Here is a 12,803-nt window from a genome sequence, read left to right as displayed (position 1 = left end):
CATACTATTTCATCTTACAAGAATTCAACATCACATTGGTGAATTGGTGAACGTAGAGGTCAGCACATCCTGTGGTCATCATAATCACCATTTTATTTAAAATGAATCTAATGTTAGCTCACAGCAGGATTTTATTGTGTATGTGAATCTAAGTGAGCTAATGTAATGAATAAGCCTTGAGCAGCAGTCTACAATAACGTTACTGATGTTCTACAGAAACACAATAACCCAAGACCTCAACTTTTATTGTTGATATTTGACCGGTCACCAAGTAACATTTCTTTTTCATAGCTTTTTATGTAAAGCAGAATCAGATTACTGCACAAACACTGTAACTGTCCATCACACACCAAAGCATTAGTTACTGAATACTGAAATATTCACTGAATTTCAACTTTCTTTCCTCTGAATCTGTAGAGCAGCAAGTTTCTGTTAAAGTCAATCTGCTCAGATCCTCGCTGGTCATTTGTTTAAAACTGATTCCCAGGACACAGGAGTGTCCAGCACACATTAGTTATTCTGTAGGGTCCTGTTTCTTATGTAGTGTCCATGCACAAATACCTGTACCCTGTAGACACACACACACACACACACACACACACACCATCTCAACATCTACATAGTGTGAAGTGTTTTACCAGGTTTTAATGTGTTGCTATCTTAAGAATAATCTAAATCTTAGCAGGAAAACCTAATAGTTCTCAAGTCCTGCTATTTTGATCCCCTTGTGCTCCTTGATTTAGAATAATGTTCACTGACATCTGGATCATGATCATTTCTCAGACCTTGTATTGAATTTAGAGCTAGGATAAATGTAGTACTTTTTTTACTTCAGTACTTTTGGATACAAGTACTTTTGTACTTTAACTCAAGTAGAGATTCAAATTGAGGACTTCTACTTTTACTGGAGTAACATTTTAACTAGAGCATTTGAACTTTCACTTAAGTACAGGAGATGTGGATTTTACACACCGCTGCCTGATTTACGGAACACGTCAGATCCGCCATCTTTCATACCATCAACCATCATCATTTATGAAACACTAAACTTTCTATCGGGAAGACAGAAAGAAGCAGTGAGAGTTACTCAATTTTATTACTTAATATCTCCAAGAAGAGAGTTTAAAACAAAGAATAAAGAAGTTTAAGGACGGGACCAAAGATTCTGCTCAGTGATTGGTTGCTGGGATTAATGGTGATCAGTGAATCTTCTCAGTCTCCTGGTGTATCAGAGGCTGTGGTGTGAGCTGGAGCTCTGGACCCAGTTCAGGACCGTCACACATCTGCTTCAGATGAGAGTCACTAGATTTGTCACCAGGCTCTTTTGTGAATTAAAGTCTCTAAAGGGTGTAAATACGCTCCACCGCCCACCCGGCCCGGTCTACCTCACTGACTCCTCATCCACTTTTCACAAGATGGCACCATTTCAACCCAGAAAAAGACTTCACAACCACGCATTGAGAATAAACTGCACCATGTTTTCACTCACATTCAGTTCCTGGATTCTAAACTACAGCAATATGGGATTGTTAAAGGACAAAACCATTGAATTAGTTATTTAGTGATTTAAAGCTGATTTTAGATTTAATTTCTCATGGTGAAATAAAATACCATTTTCTAAAACCTCCCCTTTACTGCCCCTTTTTATTCTTTACCTTCTTACTTTTCTATTTGACTAATTCCACGTTTTCCATGTTTATTCTTTTATATTTTCCTTGTTTATTATATTGTAAATCTTCTCGTTTGATTGGTCCAGACTGTATGTTTTATTTTTTTAACAAATAAAACAGACAAGAAAAAATAAGCTATTAAAATTTTATTGGCAAAATGTTCATAAAAGATCATTTAAAATGATTAATCAGTTCACCAGCACCATTTAGATTAATAACAAAACATTTTAATTTTAATGTATGTAATGTTTTTTATTTTCATAAAATCCCCTCATTCCATAGATTATGATAAAATGACCAGATTACAGGTTCGGTAATCAGTTTTAAAGTAATTTCATGAAGAGTATTCTCAGAGAGAAGCCTGAGACATCAGCATGGTCCTGTTCTACTCTACAAAGCTCTAAAACTAGCACAATGATCCACCAATAGAATATCATGCAGTGAATACCACTTCAATCATTTCCTACTTTCTGTAGCCATCACCATCACCATCATCATCACCATCATCATCTCCATCATCATCATCACCATCATCATCACCATCATCATCATCATCACCATCATCATCTCCATCATCATCATCATCACCATCATCATCACCATCATCATCATCATCACCATCATCATCTCCATCATCATCACCATCATCATCATCATCACCATCATCATCTCCATCATCATCATCATCATCACCATCATCATCAACAGCTGATGATGTTTATTAACCCTGCTCATGGGCCCCCACTGCTGTGTGACTTTAATCCCTGCAGAATCTCCCTGTACTCCAAAGTGTTGATGTTCTCATGCTGGTCCTCATTCACCCACTCAGCCAGACGCTGACGCTGGTTCTGATCCAGGATTCCCATATGACTGTACTCCAACACCAGGTTTCGGTATCCTGCTTTATAGTAGCCTCGGATACCGTCAGCAGACAGAACGTGACTCTGAGACAGGATGCTTTCACCTGCAGTTACACAAAATAATATTATCATGTGAGCAACACGTGTCTTATGTTTTATTTACTGTCTCATGTTGGATTCAGTATCTCATGTTTTATTTACTGTCTCATGTTGGATTCAGTATCTCATGTTGATTAATTGAACCCTGTGATGTGTCAGAGCTGGTGTTTTGAGGAACAGCATTATTTATGAAATGATGGTAACATTCCAGTAACTGCTGCATTATGGAGTCTACAGTAAACACCCTGAAAATTCACATCATCTCCTGCAGGTATTTTGGAGAACACCTGAGAGCTTCTTACCCAGAGTGTCTCTGATCTTTTCTGAGGTCAAGGGGTGATGGAGAATCATGCAGCGCTTCAGCAGAAGCTCTACGTCTCCACTGATCATCGTATCTGCTAGAAGTTTCCTGTAAAAAAAAATGAAAGGTTAAAAGCAGATTTCACTTTTTTTAAATAAGTAAAAATAATCCACTGCTTAACATTTGTAATGGTGCAGATAAAAAACTCCTGTGGTGTTTAATCACAAACATTATCCCGTAACGCGTGATGTTACCTGGCCTTCTGGGAGCTTGTGTTTGGGCCCGTTGTTAAAGCTCGTCTGTGATCTAGACCCAGAACCTCCATGGCTATGAGGTTCTGTCCGCTAATGTCTGTCTTTATGCTGCTGATCAGTTTATAAAGCCCCGGGTTTTTACTTTTCAGCTGGTTGTTTGCCGAGTCCGAGGTTTCCATGAAGGTCTGTGCCTGTCTGATGGAGTCCTTCGGTGGAATGTGGCTTGTGCTCAGTGTCCCGGTGTTTCTACTGGACTTCCGAGCACTTACAACACTGATGAGAGAGAACCAGAATTAGTGACAATTTGTTAGACTGGGATTAGCTTGAAATCTGCTTTTTTAAAATGAATTTAGAGCTCAGGTGAGTATTTGATCCTCCTTAAGCTCGTCTCCTGTAATAAACAGACCCATGACCAGGGTCCTGGTTATCAAGACTAGCTTTAATACTTCAGTTCTAATGACTTATTGGTTTAATCTGTGCTCAGGGATCTCAGTACACAATGCTGTTGTAAATAAATAACGACTTCAACCAATCAGAAACTTTACCATTTACTTTGACCAACAAATCCAAGAAGATAAATTCTGATGAGGATTCGTTCGTCACTGCGGATGAAGTTAATGCTCTGGGAGTATTCCTGCAGCGCAGTGTTTGGCTCCTTCCTACTTCCTCCAGTTAGAATGTATTTCCCGGAGTTTTTGTTAGAGACGTCGTATCCTCTCTGGAGATTCAGCATGGGCGCGTATGATTCAAGGTTTGTCTGGATCTAATGAGACATTAAGAGAGTAAGAGTTTGAACATGGTCCTGATCATCTCACGTCACACCCGCAGGTAAAACTGCTGCAGGATTCTAGTCTGCTTAAAGGCTTCTACAGTCACAAGACCCCAAAACACTAATTATATATCTATCTCTTATATCCAGGGCATATTAACCATCTCTACCACCAACAGGAACGAACCAGCCAGCTGTAATTTCTTCAGATAACAGAGTGCTGATGGACAAGCAGAAAAAAGCTAACATTCAAAGTTCATGATGATAAAATAAACTTTGGAGTAGCTAACAATAACTAGCTAAAAATAACTCTGCTTCATCTCATCATCTAACTGTCTCCACTCAAACATACTCACATTCATATGATTATTTAGATTTCTTCTCTTCATACTCTACAGGTAATTATATATATATTTTTATTCTACCTTTATGACGTTTCAGAACATCAGTAAACTGAGCAGATGTGCTGATGTTGTCCCACGAAGGAATCACAGCTGTAAATAAAGTGAAGCTCACCTCGGATTTCACTTTCTCTCGGAGAATCAGAGCTTCTTTCTTTGGGTCTTCGGTCACGCTGCCTGTTGCTTGTGCTACTGCTTGATAAAGAGCATTTTTAGGATCCGAGCTGACATTGACGATCCTTCCATCATCTGCTACAACGGCAAAGTGACCGCTGTACAGCTGAGCACCAGCTCTGGGTTTGAAATGAACACAAAAGGACACAAGGTTGATTACATGCCTGAAGAATAAAGAATAATTTCTGTCTGTTAGCTGTACAAGGCTCTCATGATTAGTCTTACTGAGATGGATGCGAGGCTTCTGCAGGTTTGGTTAATCTCAGTTTTATATCACCGGCTGATTTGTTGGTTCCTGGGTAGCGTTCCTCAGTGAGCTGTTTTCCATTTTCATCCATGACGGTGAGGTGAACTCCTTTCCCATTAAGCAGGTTACTTTTTGTGAGTACATACACATCGAGGGCTGAAGCGGGCTGATCGGCTTTGCTCATATCTTCTGCGTACTTCTTCAGCTTGGTCTTGTCCTCTTCTGAGAGCTGTTCCACCTCCTTGTGGCTGGTTGATTTCTTGTTGTGTTTTTGCTTCTGGTCATCAAAGAATTGCTGAGTTTTATGTCTGCGCATGAGCTTGTCTACCACCTCTCCAGCAGCAGTGTTAAACTGACTCTTAAAGGTGCTGGTCATTAAAGACGAAATATGTTCAGAACAGGAGGTGATGAACTGCTCAGACACCTTCTGAGCGATAGTCTGTAGAAGTTCTCCTTTAAGGCGTTGTACATCCGGTAAATTGTGTCGTCCGTCTTGGTCATACTTGTCTTTCTGAAGCTCACCAATGCTCTTCTCTAATTCTGGAACAAATTTCTGGTTTATTATCTCTTTCGTTGGTATGGAGCCCAGTACTTGAATAAGGCGTGTTGAGTATTCGGATACTTTCAGAGCGAGCTTTGCCGTTTCCACCACACCGGACAGTTTTGCTTTGTTCATGAGCTCAGTGGCTTTTTCACACACCTCAGAGAGCTTCTCGATAACCTCCCTTGCTGTGGTACAGTCCAGGATGAGTTGAGGAACGATCTCTTCACACAGCATTTCAGCTGATTTTTTAATTTGCTTCTCCAAACTCTGGTCAATCTTAAAATTCTCTTTTTTCAAGGCAGTTTTTGGAACAACTGAGCTGATGAACTCCACAAGAGTCTGGTCCAGTTGGCTGTTTTGCTTCACTGATTGAGTAACCTCTTTCTCAAAAGCACTTTGTAAAATCTTCTTAAAGACTTCCTGAAGCGCTTTGTCGATTGCATAGTTCATACCACTGAGCACGGACTGTTTCCCGACTTCCATTAGCGCGAATGTGGTCGCGTGTTTGAAGTTCTGCCTGACCGCTGTAGAAGACAGTGCAGACTTCAAAGATTCCTTACTGATGGATGATAAACCAGACTTAACACTTCCTTTGATTGAAGTAAACATCGCCTTTCCTGATTTGATGAATTCAGAGGCAACGGAAGAGAAAGACCTCGTACCATTGAGGATACTTTTGGTCACTTTAAACACTGTAGTAACTGCTTTCTTGATAATGCTAAACCCAGCTGTTAGCAAAGACATTCCGATGCTGATGCTCTTAGATATTGCCCATGACACCCAATCAAACGTTCCCTTTATCATCCCCTCAATTCCACTGATCATATCAGACACTCCTTCTGAAATCAGACCCATTCCAAACTGGCTGGCAGTTCCAAATGTGAACGCACAAACCAAGATCCCTGCGAGAACCTGTACCAGGCCGAGTATGAAACATATCAAAGCGTCGATACAAAACTTGGGCTTCTTTTTCACCTCAAAAACAACACCAAGGCCGTAGTCATATAACGATCTCAGTTCGTTCGTGACAATGAAATTCTTTTCTTCGGACAGAGTGTAGACTGAACAGTCCTCTGTAATGGCATCACTCTTGCTGTTCTCCAGCTCTTTAAGTTTAATCAACGCATTGTTGATGTATGTCCTCCAAGAATGAAAGATGTTCATTCTGGCCTCCATTTGTCTCTGAAAGTTGTTGTAGTCTTTACTCTGATCTGTGTTGCTCGTCACTGATAAGTTACACGAGATCATGGTGTTTGAGACTTCTGAGACGAAGGCATCAATGGATTCCTTTGCCTCATTCAGCAGCTTCATGGCATCTGCTTTATAGTCCCCCTGGCCCAGGTTGATGGTGATGTACGCCTGGTTGTAGAGAGCCACAGCCTTGTAGTGTGGGTCAGAGTTGATAACTTTTTGCCAGTAGGATTTAGCTCCAAAGTCGCTCTTGGTTTTGTTTCTGCAGTGTAGGTCAGTTCTAACAATCGCCTGTCTGACGTGATCATAGAAATTATCACATTCTCCCTTCAGCAGCTTTCCACTTGTTTCGTTCATCGTCTTGTTAAGGTCTGCTTCGAGCTGACTGAAGTCATCATGCCTATTGATGTGCTCCTCGTGAAGGGTCAACCACAAGGCCCAGGATTCTTTCAGAGCATTGATGGCCGGCTGATAATCAAATCTAGACCCTTGCTGTGTAAAGCAATCAGGAATGTTTTGGAGCTGCAGTCGCATGGGGTCCAGTTTTTCTCTGTGAGAGAAACGGCCATCAAAGTCCTTCAGCCGCGAGCAGAATGTGGAGAACAGGTTTTCTTTAAGGTCTATTTCAACCAGTTCATCACTTTCCATGTCTTTGATTCGTTTAATTTCATAATCCTCTCTTAGCTGTCGCATGATCTCCACAGACTGACCTTGGTAAGCAGGTGCCAGATGATCACAGTTCACCACCATCTGGACCATCCCGGGGTTGCCTTTCCGAGATGTGCGACCAAATATTTGTTTCTCCACTCTGCGGTTTTGTGGAAAGTGAGTAAGAAGAACAAAAAGACCACCATGCCTATTTACAAGCTCCTCAACCTTTATGTCCGTCCCCCGTCCTCCGAGATTTGTAGCAATGATGATTCTGCCTTTAGAGAACTTCTCTTTTTCAATGTTGTGCTTCTCGCTGATTGTGTACAGAGTAATCTGTTCTGCTTTAATTCGGCCTCCACCTTGAATTTTCTCATGCAGTTCATCTGCCGTTTTAACATCTTCACAAATCACCAAGACAACTTGTCCTCTCTCTGCTACTTTCCATGAAGTTTCACAAATTGTCTTGATCCATTGCTGAGTTCCACCTTTCACCTGGACGACTGGAAGCTCCACCACCCGTTTATGGCGATGTGCAGGTATGTTGTAGCTCTTGGCTCCATAATGTTTTTCCAGAAAGTCACGATCTGCTTTACCTCCTAACGTACCTGAAACACCAAATATACCACTGCCCCTGAGGTACCGTTTAAAGAAGTGGAAGTTTGACATGTAGTTTGTCACGTTGGATATGGGGGAAATCGCAAGCTGGTGCTTGAACTCCAAAAACTGTTGCAGACCATTACCCCACTTCTTGTTTTTCTCCAGCACACCGCTCGCTTTGAAGTCCACTGGAATGATGGCGTTATACTCGCATCTCTCCAGACTGTCAGCAGCTTCCCGCTCAGCGGCCGGTGAGGTGTCGATCATGTATTCTCGGCCCCGAGACATCTCAACAGCCCTCAGTGCATTCCTGACAAACACTGGTAACTGATTCTCAATGTAGCTTTTTAAGAAAACAGGGATGACGACAAAGCTGTTGGACTCTTCAGTCTTTTGGAGGTTATCTGAGTACCTGATAATGGACTTTATGGTGCTTACGGTTGCATCAATGAGAGATTCCTCACACATGATTTCGCACGCCAGTCCTTCTTCCAGCAGGAGCATTTCAACATTAATGTCACCCTTTTTTTCCTGAGCTTCAAAACGTTTGGCTTTCTTGTTCTCTAAACAATAGCACTGAAAAACTGCACTGTTCTCCAAGACCTCCTCAAATATGCTCAGAAGATCGTACTGTTCTGAAACTCCAATTTTCTTCATGACTTCAGATAGCGCTTTGGACATTCCGCCCACATTCCCATCACCTTCACTTTCTTTCTCTTTCTTGCTTTCAGCTTGAACTATCATTTCAATATCCTCCTGTGTAAAGAACCCCAAAGTCGCTCCAGGAATCAAGATCTCATTTGCTGAAAAGTTCTCTGATGTTTCCAGTCCCATGACGGCTGCTGTTACAGCTTTATGAAAGTACTGAATCCTCGTGGCCCACTTTATCTCACCTGTTTCCAGCATTTCAATTGGTTGACAAGAAGAGATCATGGCCCATATGTTGGAAAGCACTTGCTCCACATGCCTAAATCCACTAGATTCATGAGACAAGAATGTCACTTGAACTCCATTGTCCAAAGTCATGTAGTCCACTTCATCCACTATTACAAGCTCAAATGGCCTCGTATCACGAGTAGTCCTCTTCTCAAATTCCTGTTTAAGTATGTCTGCCGCAAAGACTCCCACTGTGCCGTACACTATTTGTTGTCTGTAAGCATCTTTAACACGTTCTTCTTGTTTCTCTGGTGAATAGGAGCTTGAGAAAGGTGGAGGTACCACAGACGAGGTGACATCAAACATCTGAAAGAATTTTTTCCACTCTTCTTGGTCTCTTCGTGCAAGAACTGGAGAGCTGGTCACAATGTCCACTTTAGTTCCACGAATGGCCAGAATTGTAGCAAACATGGCTAAGATACAGGACTTGCCTTCTCCTGTGCCAATCTCGAGAAGACATCCTTTATTTTTTGTCAGTGGAGCCAGGAGGAGCAGAAGCAATGATGCTAGTTGTGTAAGTCTCGGGAAATAGCCTTGAATTTTCTCGTTGCTTTTTGTGATGATTGTTGAGCAATCTTGCACCGCTATAGACATTCCAATTAATACTTCTTTCAGAACATTGATGTCTGGGTTTGCAAGATTAAGAGATGTGATCTTCTTTTTCAAATCCTTGATTCCTTCCTTGGTAAGATCCTCCAAGTAATATTTTGGGAGTTCTGACTCCATGTGTCTAAGCACATCCTTCAACAGTGCCAGGATGTTTTCTGAGCACTTCTCTTCTTGAAGTTCCTTCACAATCATGTCTGCGCTTTTGTCCTTGTCGTTTTTGATTTGTTCCTGAAGAAACATTAGCGGGTTTTCATTCTTCAGAGCCGATAGAACGAGGATGAAGTCCAGGTGGTAGGTTTGTGCTGTGTGGAGAACTGAATCCAGCTGATCACATTTAAAAGCTGGACTATTACAAACAAAGAGCATTATTTCTGTCATTGTCCAAATTCTGTTGAACAACATTTGACCCAAAATATCTCTACTTTCTGCTGACAGTTCTGAAATTGTGTCCAGAACATTTAATAAAATGTGTTCAGCCAAAGTTGGACTTGTGGCATGAAGCTGCTCCACTAAACCCATGAGAAAGTCGTACTTCTTCTCCCAGCCAAACGGATTATCTTTGCCATCTTTAGCGTCTTTGGTGCTGCTGAGCAGAATGAACTGCAGAGACGCCTCGAGGACTAGGAGCTTCTCAGTAAGAGACAGATCATTATATCCCACAGCATTATCAAAGGTGAACTGAGACCATATTGAAAGGTTGTTTTCTCTACAATATTTAATGGCAAGTTCATTCTGCAGTGCTTTAATCCTGCCCCAGATCTTGTATTGCTGTATCTCTTTCTCTTCTGTGATTTGGTACTTCAATAAAAGCTCTGTAAATTTTTCTTCAACATCAGCAACCTAAATAAATAAATGTGCAAAACAGAAAAGGCTATCAGACGAAGGAGATATTTTATCACCTGCGATAATACAGTAGTGTAGTAATGTAGCTCGACTGTATTAAAGTCGTACCTCATCCCTCTCGATCGCAGCAGCGTCATCTTCTATTTGCTGATGGAGAACTTGTGAGCGTTCATGGTGTTGTTCTTGACCCCTGAAGCTCTGTTTTCCACGGAGACGCTCAGTTGCCTGAGAAAGTTTGAGTCTGGACATTTCGCTCTCTCTCTCCAGCTCCTGCTGAATCCTTTGCTCATGTTCCAGGCGCTCCTGACGTCTTCTCTCCTCCTCTTGCTGCCTCTGTCTTTCATCTTCTTCAATTTTTCCTGTTTAAAGACATCAGACACCACAGGATTAAAAACACTTTACAGACAGGTGACATTTACCTGTACAGAGCTCTGCAAGACACAGAATACCCAGAAGGTGCTAAAACTTCAGTAGAGACTGAGAGAGAACTGTTCTAGACTGTAGGGTAGAGGACAGAAACCTCCAGTACGGTGAAATCAGACTTGCATCTTCTCCTTTAGGAATGTGTATGTGTAATAAAAATAATACTAAAAATAACCTGTTAATATGTTCTTGTTTTGTTCTTGAGTTCAGACTGATGAACTCTTACCTCGTGTCCCAGTGACCCCGTGTCAGGGTGTATTTATTTACAATGACTTCAAAGCACTTTTGTGTGTCTCTCTGGATAAGCGATTCTGCTAAAACTGCATGTGTAAGTAATAAAGGGTTAGGGCATAGGGTTTTATAGCTTTTATCATCCAGCTAATTTTTGTGAATTTTGTAAATGTAAACAAAGCTGAAAATGATTCGGCCATTATTTTTGGGTTTACACACTGATTCTATGACTACCTGAAATTCAGAAGGACTGACATTTTATCAGTAATATAATAAAAAATCTTTTGTTTTATGGCAGTCTCTAATAAGGTCCTCTCAGAATTGTGAAAGGTTTTGTTCATATACATTAACAAATGTTAATGGAAACAGAAAGAAGAGAGAAAAAGAAGAGCTGTGAGACTCCAAGGAGCAACTAAAATAAGCAGGAACTGGAGTGTCCTGCACAGAGCCCTGAATCTGACTCAACCCCACTGAACACCAACTGAACCCCACACCTCCTCACCAACACCAGAGTCTGATCTCACTCATGCTCCTGTAGCTGAATGATCACTAATCCCCACAGACACAATCTGACATCTTAGCATGTTTAAATATCCTGAATCTAGACAAATGTTTCTACTATTTCTTATGATAAGATCACCATAAACCAAATCTAAGAGTTTTTAAACCTATTTATAGATGTTTGTCTTTTTATAACTGTTACATTTTCATGTTTAAATCACAGATCATCTTGCTTCATTCTAGAATTGAGTGCTTAAAATGAGAAAAATGAGCTGAAGAAAATTTAAAGCTTAAGTCAAATTTGTCTAGAAATACGTTTAATGCTCTGAGATCTTAAAATTAGAAGAAAGAAACAAGTAGATAAATTTGACTAGATATTTGAATATTCTTGCTTTTTTCCTCCAGAAGTGTGGAGCACATTATAACAACTAAGGAGAATAACTCCGGACTGAGGTGGTCAATGCACTCATTTAGGTATGATGGTCAGTGGTGCACGTATTTTTGCTGTACATTACAGTGCAGTAGTGATGTGTTTTCTGGAACTTACCGTAGTTGGCACAGTAGTGAGTGCCGCCCTCGGAGGTGCAGTGCAGCTGAATCTGAGAACGGTTGTAGGTTTCCCTCAAGATGAACGAGGTGTCACCTTTATGCGTGTTAAACTCATATCTAAAACTATTCCATGTGTGGTTCTCATATCTGAAGTAGATGTAGCGATGGATTAGCCTGGCCTCCTGATAGGATGTCGTGCAGCCGGCATTGATGCGTCTGAACTGGGGAGCAGAATAATGACACTGACTAATCTGATGCAAACCAGGAAAAAAGAAATCTGAAGCAGGATTCAGAACACAGAACTGCATAAATCATCTTCTGCAGAAAATGCACCAAAAGTTCTTACCCCACTGTCCTGGGTGGCAAAGTGCCAGGTGTAAGGAGTCTGATTCTTGACTGAAACCTGCGCCCCCATTATTCCGCTTATTCTGAGAAATGAAAAGATTGCTCAGTATTTAAAAGTCATACAAGGTAAAAATATACCCTATATAATAATTATATATAAATAAAGTTGAAAGAAATGGAACCTGGTTTTATTCCTGTGCAGAGAAGTTCATTGCTGAGAGGAATGAAGAAGCTGATGCCGTCTGCTGCTCTTTATATCCAGCCTCTTTCATCATAAATGCCACTGCCTATGAAGAAGGGGCGGTTCTTATGAATTTAAGATTTAAGATAAGTTATATGTTATGTGATAAACAAGAACGCGGCAGTTAAACGTTATCAGTGGTAGCTTTATGTCTTTTGAACTTTGTACTTTTTTATGATGGAGTCACTAAATCTTTCAGCTGCTCCCTACGTGTGTGAGGGGTCGCCACAGCAGACCAACCGGTCCGCACATCAACTTGGCACAGGTTTTACGCCGGTACCCTTCCTGACACAACCCTCCCGTTTTATCCGGGCTTGGGACCGGCACTACATCTAGTGGCTGGGGTCAGGCACTGGCTGGGAATCGA

At 41.1% G+C, this 12,803-nt stretch overlaps 1 protein-coding gene across 1 annotated transcript; it reads right to left on the bottom strand.

The window, feature by feature from the left end:
* Positions 1-1,864: 1,864 nt before the first annotated feature.
* LOC131348081 (uncharacterized) lies at positions 1,865-12,465 on the bottom strand. Its single transcript, XM_058382661.1, has 10 exons — positions 12,378-12,465; positions 12,197-12,278; positions 11,849-12,071; positions 10,255-10,505; positions 4,754-10,143; positions 4,470-4,647; positions 3,730-3,947; positions 3,185-3,457; positions 2,932-3,038; positions 1,865-2,634 (listed from the first exon to the last, which is right to left on the bottom strand). Exons 2-10 carry the CDS (start codon positions 12,263-12,265, stop codon positions 2,402-2,404), a joined length of 6,942 nt encoding a protein of 2,313 aa, XP_058238644.1. The 5' UTR covers positions 12,266-12,278; positions 12,378-12,465; the 3' UTR covers positions 1,865-2,401.
* Between the last annotated feature and the right edge of the window lie 338 nt (positions 12,466-12,803).

The sequence above is a fragment of the Hemibagrus wyckioides genome, linkage group LG28 (genome assembly GCF_019097595.1).
Source record: "Hemibagrus wyckioides isolate EC202008001 linkage group LG28, SWU_Hwy_1.0, whole genome shotgun sequence".
In the NCBI taxonomy this organism is placed as follows: domain Eukaryota; kingdom Metazoa; phylum Chordata; class Actinopteri; order Siluriformes; family Bagridae; genus Hemibagrus; species Hemibagrus wyckioides.
This window is presented reverse-complemented; position numbering and strand designations above follow the sequence as displayed.

Coding starts and splice junctions, on each gene's coding strand:
- LOC131348081 (XM_058382661.1), bottom strand. CDS start 12,265: ATGGGGGCGCAGGTTTCAGTCAAGAATCAGACTCCTTACACCTGGCAC. Junction 10,506..11,848: donor TCACTACTGTGCCAACTACG/GTAAGTTCCAGA, acceptor GTCTTTAAACAG/GAAAAATTGAAGAAGATGAA. Junction 4,648..4,753: donor GAAGCCTCGCATCCATCTCA/GTAAGACTAATC, acceptor TTTCAAACCCAG/AGCTGGTGCTCAGCTGTACA.